The sequence below is a fragment of the Rhineura floridana genome, chromosome 9, assembly GCF_030035675.1.
Source record: "Rhineura floridana isolate rRhiFlo1 chromosome 9, rRhiFlo1.hap2, whole genome shotgun sequence".
Classification (NCBI taxonomy): Eukaryota; Metazoa; Chordata; class Lepidosauria; order Squamata; family Rhineuridae; genus Rhineura; species Rhineura floridana.
The window spans coordinates 65,415,553-65,435,167 of NC_084488.1; the positions used below are offsets into that span (position 1 = coordinate 65,415,553).

Below are 19,615 nucleotides of genomic sequence, written 5' to 3' on the forward strand. Positions count from 1 at the left end.
TAGGATTACACTTTGAAAACCCACTGATTTATTCCAATTACATACTCAGCTGAATTCCTTCACATGACTGAAGTTCTACAGCATTTAAAAAAAATGTTCTCATGCAGATCTGTGAACAATGCAAACTAAATTCCAACAAGAACTTTCATTAAGTGCATATCCCTAAAATTTAAATCCAACAGTGCTTCATGGCCATTAGCGACACAATAGAAGTATTCAAAGATAAAACAAGCCACAAAACCTATAATGAAACCACATTTTGCATAATCAGCCTCAGAAACTCTGATTACTAGAGGCCTGAATGTCAGCCGGGAACTGTGAGGTTTTCTGCATGTAATTCACTGGCTGCACTTATGTGACCCTAACGTTTAAATATCAAATATTGTTATATACTTCCCATTCTCAAAAGAAGCTTGAAATATCATCTACCAGAAGATTTCCCAGCTATTAACCGATGCCACAAAAATAAGCAAAATCCAAAAAAAGTAAGCAAAATCATGCTGTCAGGAGGAAGTTATTTTTTTTATATGGGAATTCCTTTCCATGTTTGTAAGTCTTGTGTTCCATACTCCAGGAAGCATTTGTGCCGAGACAGACTTTTATTTGTAATCGCACAAGTAAATTCTGTTTGCATTCTTCAAGTTATTCAAACTTCTAAGGGGGGGTCATATTTACTCTCTCGGAATTAAAAAAAAGGAAGATCTTTTTCTGTGTTAGGTGTCACACACTGAAGAGTTTTATCATCAATACAAAGAAGCTACAGGCTAAAGAAGTTTGAGACTTTTCCCTTTTCCTTAAATTGGCACGCCATGGCAGCTCTTGTAGACTCTATTTTCTCACTTTGGCACCTCTGCTGCCCCAGCCAGGAAACCCTAAACCCTGAACACCCAAGGAAGCAGATTCGGAGGAGCAGCAGCCCAACCTGCCGATCGCGCCTTAGGCGACAGCAGCGCCCGCAGACCTTGTAGGGACAAGGAAAGGCTCTCCTGGTATGTCCGAGAGTGGACTGCTTCAAGGTCTCAGTGAGCCATCTTAGCCGCGCTGTTAACCCCCCGCCAGTTCTCCCCGCTGCCGCTGCCGCTGCCGCCGCCGCTGCCACCGCCCGCGCTTTCATCCCCACCTCCCCTCCACTCACTCTTGGTCGCGGCAATGAGGTTCTTGCCATCCTTAAGCAACTCCTTAATAAACTTGTTGGTTTTCTCCAGCTCAGCTTCGTGGGCTCGGATCCTTTCCCGGAACCAAGGGCTGTCCAGGTAGCAATCGCTGAATTCCAGGGGCTGCAGTCCCATGGCTGCTGCAGCGGCTACGCCAGGGCCGTCTTCGCAAACCCCTCTTCGCTAGGCGCCCGCAGAAGCAAGCAGCGAGCCTCGTCTTCTCTTTCTGCTCGTCCAATTACCAAAGCGGCTCTCCACAGCGCCTCACCAGGGCAAAGCAGGCGGCCGGACAGCGCAGCGCCTTTCCAACCACAGCATGGGACCCGAGCGGCTTCGGTACCCACAAGTGCACTGCTGAAGAGGGAAAGGGAGCTTGACGTGGAAGAAACCCACCGCTGACTGAGCAGTCACTCTCAACGCCTCTGAGGCCAAGAGTTGCAAACGAGGCTCCTGAGAAAAGTCCCTCGCCACGGCCCGGCGGCGGCGGGAAAGAAACAAACTGCTCCCCTCGGCATCCCAGCCCGCTCGGGGAGGCGGAGAAGCCGCTCCTCCCAGAGTAGCATCCGTCCCGCCTTCCAGCCGCTTTAAGTTCCCACCCAGCGCAGGCCTTCTTCTCCACCTCGCCTTCTTCCCACACGAGTGTCCTCCAGCCCCGACCTTTTCCCTAGCGGCTCCTCTCCTCAGCGGCCCCGGTCTTGCTTCTCTCACGCTCTGGTGGATAGCGAAAGGGCTCTCGCCAGCGACGGGTGTGATGGTAAAGATCTAACTGCTGGCTTGTGCCTTTTTTTAAGCATTGCCTCCATTCTATCAAAAAACTGTTACGAAAGCATCTAATGACATCCGCTAAAATCCTTTGTCTCACCCCCCCTTTTTTGTTAGCGCCCAACCTAATGAAGAGTTCTACTGAACTCAAAAGTTTGTTTCCTTCGTAAAGTTTTAAAAGCTATGCGCTATTATTGTTTTGGTTTTTTCCCCTCTAACTGATATTTTTTAAAAAAATCATTTATTTTCGTTTGTCTTTTTTTTTTTAACAACGCAAGCAAAGTTAAAGGCAGCGGTGTGTTCGCCTTCTTTCTGCCCATGCGCAAACCATTGTAAAGGGAGTGAAAAGATAATGTGGTTGGATGTATTTTGCGCATGCGAACGAGGGAAAGGTCGCCGGAAAGGTTTTCAGAGCAGCAGGCGCATTGCTATCGGTGCTAATCCCGTCTATGCCGCGGAGCCTCCTTGAGCCTATTTACCTTTCTCGCGATACTTCTTACTTCCATCGCCCTGCGCTAAGATGGCGCCCCTAAATTTCCGCTGGAGGTTGCGAGCGTTTTGTTCGAGTAGACCGGGCTGGTAGGTGTACCCCGTGCCTGGATGGATTACTGAGGTGACTAACTAGGTAGCAGCGTCTGCCATTTTTTTTCTGGCTGGGCGTTCCTGTTTGCCTCGGCCTCTCCCGATTCCTGTTTACACGCAATGTAAACAAGCCCAACAGTATCTCTTCCCACGTCGCGTCCATTCTGCTCCTGTACTCTGCGTACTGGTCGGCTGATACAGACTGAATTTGTACCCATAGCTTGAGTGCTGCCAAGTGTACTTAATGGGGTACTACACCTCTGCCTGGCTTGTGCCCTGATTATTGTTCTGAACGTTTGGAAAGTTGGGCGAGGAGTAAAAGATGTGCAAAATCTTTAACATCCAAATGTCTTTATAGAGAAAACTGGCTTCCGGCTGGCATTTTAAATATCACTTGCCTGGATAGTGTAAAGCAGTGATTACCATACGGCGTGATCCTCTCATGTTTGCTGAGAAGCCCACGATTCTAATAGGACTTACTTCCAAGTAAGTGTGCCTAAAAATTAAAACAAGAACGATTGCTTTTTGTTGGCTGGTATATGTACTCGCTTCCTGCACTAGTTCCATACTGGTGCTTTGCTTCTCCCCGATCTCCTTTGCCCTCACTCCACAATGCGTAGGCATATATGGCCCTTTGTGTGGAAGGAATAGATGCACCAACCCTCTCACATACTATATCCTATTTTTTGAAAGACAACCTGCATCTGAACAATTGTTTCAGGCTGCTCATGTATCCATTGTATTCCTAGTCTATTTGGTTTACTCTGATCAGTTAATGTTACCCCCTTTTTGTATTTTTTAAGTTGAGTGAAATTCCACCAACATCCTTAAATGATGAGCTCTGTTTTTTGACGATCTTATTACATGGGCATCTGCGCTACTAAATGTTTTAATAACACATGGTTATCCAGTGCCCAGTAGCAAACTCATATGTTCGCTATCCTATGTCTAATAATGATCACTAGGGCACAGAAGTAGTCCAAGCTAACATGCAAGTTATTAAATAGATGAACTCATGACAGAGACCTGTCTTGTTCATAAGTCCTGTAAGAAGTCTTGTAATAAGGAAGGTATCTTGACTATGGGCATGTTAGGTCCAAACCCAACACGCAAGTCGCCCTGTCAACCCCAACTCGCTTATTACACCCGGGAAGAGTGCGGAGTTGAGTGCAAATGAACCCACTATCAGAGATCAGGTGTTCAAGGGTTTATATAGGCTTACCCCGAAGTTTACAATATCGGGTTCACGTCATAAGATACAAAAGAAGCAATTGCCAACTGTCATAGCTTTGGGGCATATGTAAGGAGGTAAAGGGGTACAGGGGGAAGGACAAAGTAGAAACATCAAGACTATCTCTTAGACTCTATGTCTGCATATTTCGCATGTCCTTGAGATAAGCACTATGCAGGAACAGACAAAGGCAACTATTGAGGGGAGGCCCAGCTGCAACCGGGCGCCCCCTAAACTGGAGACAGACATGATATTACTCTGCTTACATATCAAAGGAGTATTACAAGTCAAGGATATGAGGGGCATTGGAATAGCGTTTGACATTTCTATGCAAGGCGCGTTTGTAACAATAAGCAAGGCCATAAGCATAAATGTGATACAGAAATGCATAGTAGGGAAGTTTCCAGCTTAAGCCAGCTTTTATTATGCGAGCCACTGGAATGTAGGTAAGGGTCAGGTCACCAGGAAATAAACCGACATTTTATATCAAGAGTCATATAAAGGCCACTTTGGTTCTATTTCCCATGAAGCCCAAGCTGGTTTAGGTAAGACAAGTGAATTATAGTTTTACAGGCACTGGGGGTTTCAATTTATCCCTAACAGTCCCCCCTTTCAGCCCTGAGAGACTGACTAGTCTCTCAGGTAGCTGTATTTCCCTGCTTGGGTTGCCAAATCGGTCTCAAAGCCATTTCCACGTAAGTTGGTTGTGGTTTTCGGGAAAAGGACAGTGTGAGCTTGCCCAAACAAACCGAGACTAATTGCATCAAATTAGGAATACATTGCAAACATCAGCAAGCAGAAATCAACAAAGCAAGTACCATAACAATGTAAAATAAAATTTTGTGCCAGTCAGGCCATGCAGAAAACCAGTCAGAAAACCCAGAGAACAAAGAGAAATTCCCAATGCGCTCTACCTCATGATAAATGTTTCCGATATCGTTAATGTGTTTAATGACGTCAGCCTTGCTGTCCGTAATATGGGTACAACATTCTCTCCCTATTAACGAACAGATCCCCCCGTGAGAGCTTAATAAAAAATCCAAGCCGAGCCGGTTTTGCAAAACTACAGTTCTAATTTGTCCTTGTTCATTTGTAAGATCTGAAAAGGAAATGGCCGAATCATTCATAAAACGTTCAAAAGCTTGGGAAAGTTCTATGAGTTCCTGGTAGGTTTTGGCTGCGCCATACATTGGAAAAAATCCTCTCAACACTGCCTCCCCTGTGCCTCTCTTATTACGTCGGCGCAGAGTGGGGGAAACCCGGAGCCCTGGCACCACCCTACCCAGAGTGCAGGTCCAGGAGCCTGATACTGGTAGTTTCCTTACCGCTGAGTGTCCACAAAGCCACCAGAGTCCAGCTGGGGTTTGGTGGTCCACTAAGTCCGTGAGGAAAGGCACCAGATGATGGTCTGCAAAAGTCAGCCGCAACAGATGCTGCCAGATGGATAACCAAGTCAAGCCCTCTGCTCTGTGTGTTCCATTCAAAAATGTCCAATTACCCGGGTTTGTAGAGTAAATCAAGCCATCACACATCATCCCACCCGTCGGCTGGCTTCCGCTGCCTACGCAGACTGATCTGGCGATGGGCCCGCTTAGAACCAGCCCCCCTTCTAGTTCCTGTGAGCTGGAATGTAAGGCAAAGGAAAGATATTCTTTTAACGGCAGAGGGGCCCCAGTCAAGGGGACTCCAGCCTGTCCATGTGGTGGTGTGTGTGCACAGACATAACAAGTGCCCTTTTTAGGAGCTGTTTCTTCCATTAAGGCAACAAACGTATTACCATCCCACCCATCGCCTATTTTAGTATTTCTTTGTTTAAACCCACCTAATGTTTTTATTTTTTGTGTAGCCTGTGTTACCTGTTTCTGTAAAGGTTTCTGAGCGCTCAGTTTATCATTCAGCCACGCATAGCAAGAGGGTATACCGATACCCACACAAAACTTCTGTTTTTCTGTTGTTCTGAATTGAAAAGTAATTCTATTATCTTGTGTCTGAAAAGTAAGCATGTTATACTCCGCTCTTATGGACTTTACATCCACATTAGGGGGGCAACCATAGTTAGGCATAGGGCGATATTGTCTGCACCGAAGTGCAAGTCTGATGGGCCATTCAATTTCCACTCAGATACAATGTACTATCCAGCTGCCTGTGTAGTTATGTTGCAATATAACAGCTGCTTTATGACACAAACGTCCCGCTATGTCAGCCTTCACCATTCCTTCCTTTATCTGATCCACATCATACAGGAAGGGATCTGGACAGTCCTGTGTTTTCGGAATTGTTCGTCCAAAATCTTTCAGATAGTAATAGTCATTGTCACTGCATATTTTCACATTGGGGGGGCAACATAGGGGCCAGGCATGATGAATCAAAACACCCACAACCCACAAGTAGGCAGACATCCTCCATCCTTGCCGGGGCATTTCTGTGTTGATGTTTACTCGATGTCTGCGTCCTGGAAAGGGAGTTGGGCCGCCTGCCACTGGCCTGTTTCTTCGTTCCTCTGCAAATGTATTTTGGGGACCTGGGGTGGTGGTGGTGCCGCTACCACAGCAGGCTTTACGTGGGAATGATGTATCCACGACTTCCGTCCTTCCAGGAAGATGGCTGCTTGTGTGGTTAAAAGGACTTGATGTGGTCCTGTGTATCTTGGCTGCAAAGAATCGCCCCTTACGAATTTCTTTGCCCAGACAAAGTCCCCAGGACAGTATGGATGCACCTGGTCCTCAAGGGGCACTGTCTTGGTGGATCCCGCAGCTTTCCACAGTTCACGGAGTCTATTCTGCAGAGAAAGATACTGGGATACAGTTATGTGATTCCCCCCCCAATAGTGAAACATCCACCTTTGGCAAGCTCCCCCCTTTTGCGGGAGGCCTGCCATACATTAATTCAAACGGCGAGAGCCCTAAGGCTCGGGTAGGGCGGGTGCGCAAATGGAAAAGAACAAGGGGGAGTACCTGAGGCCACCTTAAACCTGTTTCCTGAGTATACTTAGCCAATGCCGTCTTAATTTCCCGGTTCTGTCTCTCCGTCGCCCCGGACGATTGTGGACGATAAACAGTATGAAATAGATGTTTGATTCCCAGACCTTCTTCGACTTTTGCCAAAACCTGTCCTGTAAAATGTGTTCCTCAGTCTGAGTCTATTACCACTGGAATCCCGAACCGCGGTATTATTTCTTTCAATAGCAATTTGGCCACCGTTGTAGCGGTGGCATTTGTGGTTGGGAATGCCTCTACCCATGCTGTTAAGGGACATACCATGACCAAAAGATGTTTCTTTCCTTCTGCTTTAGGGAGATCAACAAAGTCTATTTGCAGATGTAAAAATGGTGCAGCCGGTGCGGGTCTGCCCCCTTGCGGGGCCCTATTTGGTAAAGCTGGGCCGTTTGCTTGGCAAATGTGGCATGCTTTCACTATTGCCTCACATACTGGTTGAATTCCGGGAGCATACCAGAAGCGCGTTATCGAATCCACTAGCGAATGTTTACCATAATGGCCCCCATGTTCGTGGAACCATTTTGCTGCTGTGTGGTACATAGCTCTGGGAAGGCATGCTCGACCGTCAGGCATAGTCCATAACTGCTGTTTCAGGATCGCTCCTAGCTCGGTCCATCGTTTCAGTTCCTGCGGGGGTATTGAAACAGATACAGGCGGGACAAAAGCAGTGGTTACCATCGCCAAAGTTGGCATACTTATAGGAAGCAGTGCCGCTTGGCACGCAGTTTGGTCTGCCAGGGCATTTCCTAGTGTCACAGGATCCTGCTCCTTGGTGTGTGCTTTGCAATGCACCACTGCTAGCTGTAAAGGTTCAATAATAGTTTGCAATAACTTTTGCACAAGTTCCAGATGTTGGATTGGTTTACCCCCTGCGGTTGTAACCCCCCTGTATTTCCACAAATGAATGTGACAATGTATAACCCCGAAAGCATACCTGCTATCTGTGAAAATGGTCACCTTTTTACCTGTCGACAATTGACATGCTCTGGCCAGCGCGTAGATTTCTGCTGCTTGCGCTCCCCACCGTCCTGGGAGTGCTGCCGCCTCTACCACATCCCATTGAGTTGTTATTGCATAACCTGTGTATCTTACCCCATTCTGGTAGTAGGAACTGCCGTCCGTAAAGAGAATGACATCTGATTCCGGTAGCGGTTCATCAGACAGATAGGTCTGATCTGCAAGGTGGATTGCAAAACTTCTACGCAGTCATGGTCTGGGAAGGGCGGAGGCAACTCGGGTAGGAGGGTAGCTGGGTTTAACGGTCCGCAACGTTCAAACCACACATTAGGATCCTCTAACAGCTCCGCTTCCAGCTGTTGCTGCCTCTGCGCTGAAAATACTTGTGTGGTACCTTTGCGCAATAAGGCCGAAAGTGCATGCGAAGTCCAGACAGTAGTGGAATGACCGAGGGTCAATCCTTTCACCTTGGTAAAAAGTAAAGCCGCCACTGTCAGCGTGCGTGTGCATGTGGGGGTCCCACGAGCCACATTGTCAATTTGCTGCGAATAAAACGCCACTGGGAAGTGACTGGGACCGTACAGTTGCGTCAGAACTCCGCTAGCTACCCCCGATCTTTCATGAACAAACAGATGAAAGGGTTTACCGTAATTCGGCGGTTTCAAAGACATAGACGTGGCTACACTCTGTTTTAGTAATTCAAACGCCTTTTCATTGTCCCGGCTCCATTGTATCAAATCAGGAGCTTTGCTTGCAGTTAGCGCGTGTAGCGGTTTGCTTAATTCTCCACAGGATGGCAGCCACGGTCTGCAAAACCCAATTAGTCCCAGGAACCCTCTTAACTGTCTCTTTGTCTTTGGGAGCGGACAATTTTGTATGGTGGAGACGCGCCCGGGATCCATTTGTCACCCCTCTGGCATTAAAATGAACCCCAAGTATTTAACTTTCTCTGATAGCCACTGAATTTTCTTCGGATCGATTTTATGACCCCTTGAATGCAAGTATAGTAGGAAAGCCTTACCATCTTCTCGCAGCGCCCCCTGGTGTCCATTCGCAATCAAGATGTCATCAACGTACAAAACAAGAACTGAACCCCCTTTTGGGGTGAACCCCTCGAGGTCGTCCCGTAGATACTGGCTAAACACCCCGGGACTATCGCAGTATCCCTGAGGAATTCGGGTCCAAATGAAAGAGCGCTGGTCCCATTCGAACCTGAACAAATGCTGCGAATCTGGGTGGAGAGGGATGCTGAAAAAGGCATTTTTTAGATCAATGATGGTAAACCACTTCGCGTCCCATGGAATCTGACTGATGATTGTCACCGGGTCTGGAACAACAGTGTGTAAAGGGACCACATACCTGTTTACCGCCCTCAAGTCTTGGCAAAATCTCCACCGGACTGGATCTCCGGGTTTCTTTGGGGGTTTCTTTATGGGTAAAATAGGCGTGTTGCAGGGGGTTCGCTGCGGCCGGATGACTCCTTTTGCGATAAACCCTTCAATTATGGGGCGTATGCCTTCTCTTGCTTCTAATGACAGAGGATACTGGGCAACATTTGGTGGCGGGAGGAATGGCTTTACCTGAATTCTGACAGGGCTTACCGATCGCAACAGTCCCACATCCGTATCCTCCGTGCCCCACAAGTCGGGTGGTAAATCAACGAGATCTTCTGGTAAGCTGTGACCTATATGTTTGTGTTTAACTGTGTTCCCCGCAGGCACCCCCAATACACTCATCAGCAAACCCACCCCGTCAGGGGTGCAGGTTAAGGTAGCCTCCAGTTTACATAACATATCACGGCCCATTAAAGAAATAGGGCATGAAGCAGAAAAAAGAAAAACATGGTTAAACATTTTATCATTGTATTTTACTTGCAATGGTAACGTTATGCACATAGGTGTGGGGTTTCCATCCACCCCCATTGTCATTTTCACTTCTTTGCTTAACCAACTATCGGATGCAACATTTATCAGGGAATATGTAGCTCCAGTATCCACCAAAAAGGTCACCGTCTGTCCCTGCACATTTAAGGACAGTCTGGGTTCTTGGATTGGGAGAGAGAGAGAGAGAAAGAAACCTGCCAGAGAAATAAGATTCATTAGCCCCGCTCCCAGCCCCTCCCTATCCACATTTAGTCATTGCTGATTCACTGGGCGTCCGCCGTACTGGTCCCATGAAGCCGGTGTCTGTTGAGCGGCAGGTGGAGGTGGGGGCGGAAAATCTGCATTCGTACCTGTAAAATCTGGGTAAGAAGGGTTGTTAGGGGTGTACTGCACGTCCCCTGTCCTCCACGGACAGTCTTTCTTGAAATGAGTGTACTCTCCACATTGGAAACAAGCCCTATCTCCCTGCCATGAATGCCTCATCTGTCCCCTTCCTCTCTGGTTTCTGGCTCTCAGCCCCCTCGGAAAACCTCTTCCCCTGCCTCGAAATCCTCTATTTGGTGGCTGGCCTCTTATTGCAAGAGCCAGCATTTCAAAATCCTCCTTCTTCTTCTTTCTACTTTTCTCCCTATCTTTGTCCCATACAAAATCCGCTGCTTCTAAAATCACAGTCACAGCCTCCCCCCCCCCCATCCAGGTCTGAAATTCAGAAAATAATCCCTCACCACTGGCTGCGCTTGGTGAACAAAATTGGCAATGAGGGTCGGATGGTCCAGCACATTTTCTGGGTTTAAATTAGTATAACTTCGTGCTCCCTCTAGCAAGCGCGACCAGAATTTTCTGGGAGGTTCGCTGGCTTCTTGTTTGATCGCCATAAATTTAGCTTGGTTGGGGGGTTTCTGTGACATTCGCTCCAAATGAGTCAAAATCCTATCCCTATCGGTCTGCAGCTGAGCGCGGCGAGGCTGCGTCCAGTCTCCCGCTGCCCAAGCTGCAGCCGTTTGCGCTCGGTCCGACCAAGCTCTATTTGTTGCCACTTCCGCAGCCCAAGCAGTCTCCATCGTCCACAACCTGCTGCGTTCTTCACCTGTCAGCACTCTTCTCAACAAATGCTCCACATCCGAGTACGTCGGATTGTGGCTTTCAAACAACCTGCCTAATAGTTCTCTGATTCTCCTTGGCTGTTCCCCGAAGGTTCCAGCCATTCTACTCCATTCTTTTAAGTCCCATTCCAACCAACTCTTTAGTTCAACCACCTCAGTACGCTGGATACCCCGTGGCCATCCACGTACGGCTGATCATGTACAAGCAAAGGCATCTCCAACGCTTCTGCCTCTTTTCTTTTCTTTTCCTTTTTTCGCTTGCGCGTGTCCATGCCCCCTGAGGCCCTGTTCTCTTTCCCCTTTTCGTCTGTCTCATCATCTGATACAAATGAAAAGGCCCCTTCCTCCGGATTGGGATCCCCGCCCCCGGGAGCTGGTAGCGGATCCGGAGCAGAGGGTATTATAGAACGATTCAAGACCATTCTTTTACTTGACGTATCGTCATTAAAATAATGAGGAGGGGGTTCCTCAATGGACAAAGTTCTCACTGCCATCAAAGTAAGACTATCCCATTTTTGCGACCCTATTTTCCATAGGAGCCAAAATTCCAATTGATCCGGGTGGGTATCCCCAATCCGTCTCCGCACTCCCAGTAGCGGAGCGGTTTCAAAGGACCCACCCCTCGGCCACCGTTCACCCGGCACCGACACTGCAGTCATCCGCGGCCACTCCTCCTCACAGAGCTCTATCATCTTTTTCTTTTTCAGGCCTCTCCTTCGCACTGGCAATTCCTCCTCTTGCCACAGCATACACATGATTCCCAAAGGGCTGTCCTTTACCGGCACGCTCCCTTTATTTCCCATGACGTCTGATAACGGGTTTTTCCTCAACTGTGCTTTATCCCCAAAGTGTCAAAGCCGCCCGCTTTTATTGATAACCGAGAAAATTCTCTCGTGGCGCCTGTTATCAAATTAAGGGGTGCGATGGCAAAAAGGGGGTCCGCACAAGGGATCCCGGACGAGCCCCCAATTGTTAGGTCCAAACCCAACACGCAAGTCGCCCTGTCAACCCCAACTCGCTTATTACACCCGGGAAGAGTGCGGAGTTGAGTGCAAATGAACCCACTATCAGAGATCAAGTAACACGAGACAAAAACCTTTGCAAAGGGGACCCAATACTTACAAGCCAAAGCAGGCCAGCATGGGAACCTCGTTTATTGGTGTTCAAGGCTTTATATAGGCTTACCCCGAAGTTTACAATATCGGGTTCACGTCATAAGATACAAAAGAAGCAATTGCCAACTGTCATAGCTTTGGGGCATATGTAAGGAGGTAAAGGGGTACAGGGGGAAGGACAAAGTAGAAACATCAAGACTATCTCTTAGACTCTATGTCTGCATATTTCGCATGTCCTTGAGATAAGCACTATGCAGGAACAGACAAAGGCAACTATTGAGGGGAGGCCCAGCTGCAACCGGGCGCCCCCTAAACTGGAGACAGACATGATATTACTCTGCTTACATATCAAAGGAGTATTACAAGTCAAGGATATGAGGGGCATTGGAATAGCGTTTGACATTTCTATGCAAGGCGCGCTTGTAACAATAAGCAAGGCCATAAGCATAAATGTGATACAGAAATGCATAGTAGGGAAGTTTCCAGCTTAAACCGGCTTTTATTATGCGAGCCACTGGAATGTAGGTAAGGGTCAGGTCACCAGGAAATAAACCGACATTTTATATCAAGAGTCATATAAAGGCCACTTTGGTTCTATTTCCCATGAAGCCCAAGCTGGTTTAGGTAAAACAAGTGAATTATAGTTTTACAGGCACTGGGGGTTTCAATTTATCCCTAACAGGCATGTGACAATTCATAACCAGAATGTGATATCCACAAATTGTCTAGAAACAGTCAGATCATGTATCATTATAAATATTTTAACCAGGCTCTTTGCTAATATGTTTATTTTGGAATCGTACACCATTCCATTGTCTGTATATAAGTTTTAGAAATGCGGCTTCCTATGTTTGGCTTCTAATCCAAAAGGTTGATCATAAGGAACAGGCCTGCTCTGCACGCTCCCCCTGTGGCCCTGGGAGACCCCTTCAGCCAAATGCACAACATGGGGAGGGGGGAACTCCCCAGAAGATTTCAGGAGGTGCCGCCGATTGATGCAGCACCTGGGAAAGGCAGAGGCTTTGTCCACCACCCCCTTTGGGAAGCCAGGAAGGGGGGGTGTTGTGGAAGGGCTCTTCCTATGGAGGACAACGCCCCCTCCCCTCACCCCAAGTCGCCTTCCTCTCCAGGAATTTTGATCTAGTCAATTGGAGAAAGTGACAGAATTCTAATATATTTGTTTAATGCTTTTCAGTGGGGCCCTTTCACACTTCAGAGGGTTCCCCCCCCCAACCCTGAGCTGAGGAGAGAGAGCCAAGAAAAAAAAGTTTTGTGCCTTTTCTTCCTGCTCCTTTTTCTTTCTTTCACCCCCCTCCTCTCCCCCCCTCCAAACACCCTCCCAGTCTGGCACAAGGAGGTATCCCACCGCTGCTTGAGCGCTGGCTTCAAGTGATCTTGCAGAGAAGATGGTTTTATTTATTTATTTATTTATTTCTCCCTCTGTGGGGGGGGCGCATGCCTTCTCATGGGCCCTCCACCTCCAACCCATACCCTCCATACTTCTTCATTATACACACACACACACACACACTTATAATCAATAACTTCCTTTGAAATTGAGTGAGATCGTTTTTTAAAAAAAGTGCACCCCCTTTCTTTCTTTTTCCTTCTCCCACCCCGAAGTCTAGAAAAGTGGGGAAACAAAAGAAACAGCTATGAAGTTATTGACAGTTCCTAGAGTGGGACTCGGAGGGGATGGTCAGACCCGAAAACCCCTTTTTACAGGCTGTAATTGAAACATATTAATTAGATAATTTGTTATTAGTTTAAAAGAAGCAAATACAGCCCCTTCAAGGCTTCGCCCTCCACTGGCTCCTTCGCTCGTACTCCCCCTTGGCTGCTCGCCCTCCCCTCTCCCTGGTCGCTCGCCCTCCCCGGCTGGGGATTTCTTTCCTTGCGCCTGCTTGCTCACTTGCTCGCAAATTCAAATTTCGCGCTCTTGCATCCAAGTGCCTGTGCATTAGTAGGCTTGGTTGCAAGGGGGAAGAGCACACATCATATATTGCAAACCAACTGCCTCATAGGGGCTGTGTTCTGAGCCTGTGGTTCTGAAACCCACTTTGCCAGACAGTCAACTCAATCTCTCTCTTTTAACCAGAACTATTTTATTAAACCGGAAAACACAAAGGTATACAGAAACTTAAACGAAAGCATACAGTCTCTGGGGATGATGAACTGAGGAGGGTGATGATGATGTTTGGTAGCAGGTAAATTATATTGTAGGATTGTTGATGAGGTAGATTAAATGGAGGAGAGTTACCTTCTGAGAAAGAAGCTTCTGGAAGAGGCAATTCTGGTAGAGAAGTATCTTCTGAGAGAGAGAGAGCTTCTGAGAGAGAGATAGGTAAAAAAGGAGTGTTGTCCTCTGGGGCTACTAGGCTGCTAGCTTCACCGATGACTGAAACAAACTGAGGCAGGTTTTTGGAGGGGAAAAATAACTAATCAATTAAAGAGAGGGGTGATGTCACCTGACAGGAAATTACTGTGAGGCTAAGGGAGCATAGAGACAGCCCTCTAGAGTTCCATTACTCTAACCTAATAAATGCCTTATTTAACACAACAGAAGGAGTATCTCTATACAATTCTAACCCTGCGGAGGCAGCACAGGCAGAGTGAGAGGTGGGGCTTTGGGAAGAACCGAAAAGAATGTGTTTAATGAGTGGGTGCAAAAAGAGTGGATTTCTTAACATTTTAAACAGTGCACAAACAAGAGAAGTGGGGACTACCCAATTACAAAGTGAATAGGGAAAATGAGAATTATCCGGGTAAGTTTGGACGTGCCCTCTGTTGCACTAAAGATCCCTGTATGAACCAAATTACTAGGGCACTGGCCTTTAACTGGTAGGTCAGGATTCACAAATCTGTCATGGCTTGACATACAATGGGCACCACCATACATATACACAGTAAAATAATTAAGGAGTGGGTCCCATGATTCATGTTTGTGATAAAGGTGGATCCTGGGTTAGAAAAGAGTGTAGATTACTGATGTTGTCTGCAGCTTGTGCTACACAGACACTTACACACGCTAGTGGTCATACAGTCATCATCACTCCCACAGTTGGGAACCAGCATGCCTCCAATTTGCAAAACACTGCAGATCCATAGATGCTGCTTTTATCAGTGCTTTGCTGGAACTCTTAACACAAAAAAAGAATAAGTGGATTTGCAAGAAATATTACTTGTGTACATTAAAACACTTTCACTTATATTGTAGCAGTTGAGCTCCAATGAGCGCTTGAATGTTAATGCAATCATTTTGTTGCTAGCTTTGAATAAATGTTCTTATTTCAGCAGGGGGAAGTGTGGTTAATTTCAATTCAGAATGCCTAACTCTAAAAGCAGATCTCTGCATAAGCACAACGTTGATCAAGAAGCTCAGAGGCATGAATTAGTCTCTAGATCCTTGCAAAGTGCTCAACATTGTCTGGAGAATCAGGACTTTGGAACTGCATATGCACATTATCTCTTGGTATTAAATCTAGCCCCTGAGCTTAAAACTGATGTCAAGGTGAGCAGTTCCTTTTCTCTTTCAAGCAGGTATATGTGTGTACACGTTTATAGACAAATAATAACGTGCAGATAGTCCACTGTGTATGATATATCAGTTCACCAATAAAAACATTTTATATGCATGAATTCTCTCAGCTTATGTATAACTATCACATTCCTTTAGGAAATGTTTCAGTTTACCCTTTTTAAATGGGCAGAAGAGCTGGATTCTCTTGCACGAATTCAAGATTTATTTGACTGCTATGAGCATGCCCTGGAATTGTTTCCTAATGATGAAGTCATATGTAACAGCATGGGAGAGCATCTCTTCAGGTTTGTAGTTGCCCTTGGTTGGTTTGCATTTTGTCTAAGAATTCTAGCATAGTACTTCTCAAACTGTTCTTAGTCACACACATTCAATTAAAAACTGAACCTGAACAGATATCCACCAGCATCCTGATTCCTCATTAGTATAGGGCTCAGAAATGAAAGAATTTGTGTAAATGTTTTGAGTATTTGTTGCAAACTAATGATTTGGCCACAGCAAATCTTGCCATCAGGTAGGGCTTCTTCACCAGGTTGTGCTCAATACTAGAACCTACCATCATTCAATTAAGCTGAATACTGGAAGATTCAGGACAGACAAAAAGAGGTACTATATCACACTGCACATAGTTAAACTATGGAATTTGCTACCACAAGATGAGTAATGGCCACCAACTTGGACGGCTTTAAAAGGGGATTAGGCAAACTCATGGAGAATAAGGCTTTTAATGGCTACTAGTTACAATGTCTGTGTACTAATCAGAGGCAGGGTGCCTCTGAATACGAATTGCTGGGGAACATGAGTGGGAGAATGCTATTGCACTTACGCTTTCAGGCTTCCCATAAGCATCTGATTGGCTGCTATGAGAACAATGCCAGACTAGGTGGGCCTTTGGTCTCATTCAGCAGGATTCTTTATGATTTGGCCACAACAAATGTTAATGCTGGTTGACTAGAAATATGACAAGTTGCAGTATGTGCTCCTACCAAATCTTGCATTATACAATGCAGCTGAGGATTGAGCCTCACTCTTGCACGCTAATTTTCAACACTGTAATCAAAATAATCATCTAACCTCTTTTGCAGTCCTAACTGCCATGTGTCCTCAAACAATGAATGTAGATTTTTGTCTGACATTTATGGTTCAGAGATCTAATTTCTAGCTTTATGCTTTATATTGATTGTTTCACTTTTTTGTTAGAATGGGCTTTAGGGATGAAGCAGCTGCATATTTTCATAAAGCTGTGAAGCTAAACCCTGACTTTCCAGATGCAAAGGAGAATTTTTACCGTGTTGCCAACTGGGTAGTAGAAAGATGGCACTTCATCATGCTTAATGACTCCAATAGGAATTTGCTATATCAAAGGGCAATTGAAAAGGCCATTCGTTCAGGATGCAGAAGTGTTCTTGATATTGGAACAGGAACTGGAATTCTCAGGTTTGTTGTAAATTCACAGTTAATGTAAATGTGTAAATGTTTATTTTGTGAATATTGTGAAACAGATAACAAATTTGTTTTCCATAGGAAGTGGGCCATCACTGTGGGGAATAGTTCCACCTATCGTGCGAAGGCAAGAATGTTTTTGAAGTCAAGACTAGGGGCGTCATGCCCCTCCCACTCTCCAGTTCATTCTTGCCTTCGTACGAACAAGATTGGAATTTCACATAGCATTTAGCTAAGTCTCGTATTTGTCTTTAAATCTTTTCTCTTTTTCTGTGTGTGTTTAGCCTCTGAGGGTTCCCTCAGGGACCGCGGCTGCGGCTTCCTCACCCTTCCCTCAGAGCTATTCAGTCCATTTTATTGACTTGATTGGGGGCTCCCTCTGAGACCGCGGCTGCGGCTCTCTTCGTTTTGGCAGTTTCTAGCCCCCCCCCCGCTCAGTTGTCTCTTTAGCCAGGGGGCTTCCTCAAGGACCGTGGCTGCGGTTCTCCCCTTTTGATCGCTTCTGATCGCTTCTGATCGCTGTTAACCTCCCCCCCCCCGATCGGTTGCCGCGGCTGCGGCTTATCCGATCTCAGCGGGAGCTCGCAGCTGCGGCTCCCGCCGTTAACCCTCTGCCTCAGATCGCCCTCGCAACGTGGCTTAAATCCCACTGAGGGCTTTTCAGACCGCGACGGCGGCTCTCTCTGCGGTGGTGGCCGTTTTTCCCCTACCTGTTTTCTCCAGGGATTTTTTGGAGCCGCTACTGCGGTTTTTGGCGAGATCGTGCTGGGCAGCCCTTCCCCCAGTTCACCTCCAACGGCCGCCATTGCTTCTTCCCTCTCTGTCATTTTTTTTCCCGCTCCTTTTTTCCGGGCGCCATGTTTTTCTTTCAGAATTCGAATTTCCCGCCCTTTTTGTTCCCCTTATTATCGGATACCTCCCCTGCAGACTATCTATCCGTACGTTTGTGTATATGTGCTGCTGACTAATTTACACACGACTGATTTACACACATTACTGTGGCTGTAATCATAGTGGCTGAATTGTATTATCAAGGCTGGAGCTCCAATCCTAGTGGGCTGGATTGTATTATTAAGGCTGGAGCTTTAATCCTAGTGGCTGGATTACATTATCAAGGCTGGAGTTTTAATCCTAGTGGCTGGATTACATTATCAAGGCTGGAGCTTTAATCCTAGTGGCTGGATTACATTATCAAGGCTGGAGCTTTAATATCAGTGGCTGATTTGTATTAAATCTGATTTACATTACATATCCTGCCCCCTATGGGGCCGTGAACAAGCCAAAAAACAAAAACAAAAAACCCAGCCTACAGCACTAATCTGAGTGTGCCTACTCTAAACAGCCTATATTATATTAACGCTGATACCTATGTGCATTCTGCCCCCTCTGTGGCAGTGCATTCGCCATCTGCCAGTGTATCCTACCCCTTCCGTGGTAGTACGCTGTGCCAGTTCGGGTCTTTACATCCTGCCCCCTCCGTGGCAGTGTACTGCACCCAGGTTCATATAAGATGGCAGAACAGCCAGGCATGTCACCATCAACACACATGGTGCCAGATCAGCCAGACATGCCACAATCAGCCAAGCCACAACATACTAACACGTCTAAGACCAGACATGCCAAAGCACTGGCTAAGACAAAACATCTTTCCAGCCATAGTAAACCAAAGCGCCCTCGTTATGTCTCTGTGCCAACAACCACCACAGCACAGACACACATAAGTGATATTTTCCATTCTCCTGCTACTGCCTCTGACGAGGAAGAGTTTGTTGGCTTTCCCCCTCACGGTTCGCCTAACGAACCTACCTCTGGCTTACCGCCTCAGACATCTGTTCCAATAGCCCACCAGGCACATACATCTCACACATCTGGTCTGCAGCTGTCTCCTGATTTCCTCTCTCAACTCCAAGCCATGCTGGCTTATTTCACACGAATGCAGTCACTACCACAAGTTCCTGCCATACCCCCACTCAACATGGACCAACGTGCGTTCCATGCTGCTCATCCTTCCTGCTCACCAGATCCTTTCGATGTAGCCAGAGGCAGATGTACGGACGAAGCCTCGTATGCGGAGGAGTTAACTTTCACTGACCATGTTGAAGGAGACGACTGGAGCGACTATTCAGATCATGAGGAGGATACATCGTATCGCTTGTTCAATACCTCAGATTACCAACCACTCGCACGTAGGGTACTTCATACTCTTGGTCTCCAGACTGCGCCTTCAACTTCGTCCGCTCCAACTCTCAAAGGGCCCAAGGTCCTCAAATCCCCTGCACCTACTGAACACTACATCCCGGTGCCGGACCCAATTGCCAAATTAGCTTCCGAAGAATGGGCCCACCCACTCAAAGCTCGATGCTTCAAGAACATGGCTGACAGACTTTACGCCCTAGCCCCAGACTTCGCCACCAAGTTAGATGTCCCTGGCATAGACGAACCGATCGCTCGCCTCGTTTCGCGATCTATCTTGCCCAGGGAAGGGGAATCCCACCTAAAAGATACTACTGAACGTCGAATAGACTTCGTCCTCCGCAAGAACCACGAGGCCACTGCCCTATCCATGCGTGCCTCCGCTTCAGCCTCCATTTTCTCCAGAGCATCTATGATGTGGCTGGATGACCTTCTAGAGGATGATAACCCTGATCCTGTCACCTTCAAAAGAGCACTATTGGAACTACGCAAGACAGCAGCCTTTGTGGCCGACGCCACTTTGGATGCCACCCAATTAGGGGCACGAGCCATGACGACTCAAATAGTCGCTCGTCGCACCCTCTGGCTTCGTCACTGGCAAGCTGATTCAGCGGCCAGATTAAACCTGTCCAAGGCTCCTTACTCCGGATCTCTACTC

General features: G+C 46.9%; 2 protein-coding genes across 11 annotated transcripts in view; one reads left to right on the forward strand and one right to left on the reverse strand.

Annotated features, from left to right (window-relative positions):
• The window catches only part of ARHGAP10 (Rho GTPase activating protein 10), a 199,236-nt gene extending 196,916 nt beyond the window's left edge, over window positions 1-2,320 (reverse strand). Inside the window, exon 1 of one of the 3 annotated variants that reach the window (XM_061584721.1) lies at window positions 1,136-2,314. In XM_061584721.1, the coding sequence (XP_061440705.1) occupies window positions 1,136-1,289 (154 nt within the window). In that variant the 5' untranslated portion in view covers window positions 1,290-2,314. Of the gene's footprint in view, window positions 1-1,135 lie in introns of all 3 variants that reach the window. The other 2 variants (XM_061584720.1, XM_061584719.1) reach the window with 2 other exon arrangements.
• Window positions 1,463-19,615, forward strand: part of PRMT9 (protein arginine methyltransferase 9) — a 42,973-nt gene continuing 24,820 nt past the window's right edge. The window contains exons 1-5 of one of the 8 annotated variants that reach the window (XM_061584712.1): window positions 1,463-1,908; window positions 2,857-2,984; window positions 15,078-15,294; window positions 15,460-15,608; window positions 16,522-16,758. In XM_061584712.1, coding sequence (XP_061440696.1) covers window positions 15,109-15,294; window positions 15,460-15,608; window positions 16,522-16,758 — 572 coding nt within the window. In that variant the 5' untranslated portion in view covers window positions 1,463-1,908; window positions 2,857-2,984; window positions 15,078-15,108. Of the gene's footprint in view, window positions 1,909-2,281; window positions 2,985-15,077; window positions 15,295-15,459; window positions 15,609-16,521; window positions 16,759-19,615 lie in introns of those variants that run through there. The other 7 variants (XM_061584710.1, XM_061584711.1, XM_061584713.1 and 4 more) reach the window with 7 other exon arrangements.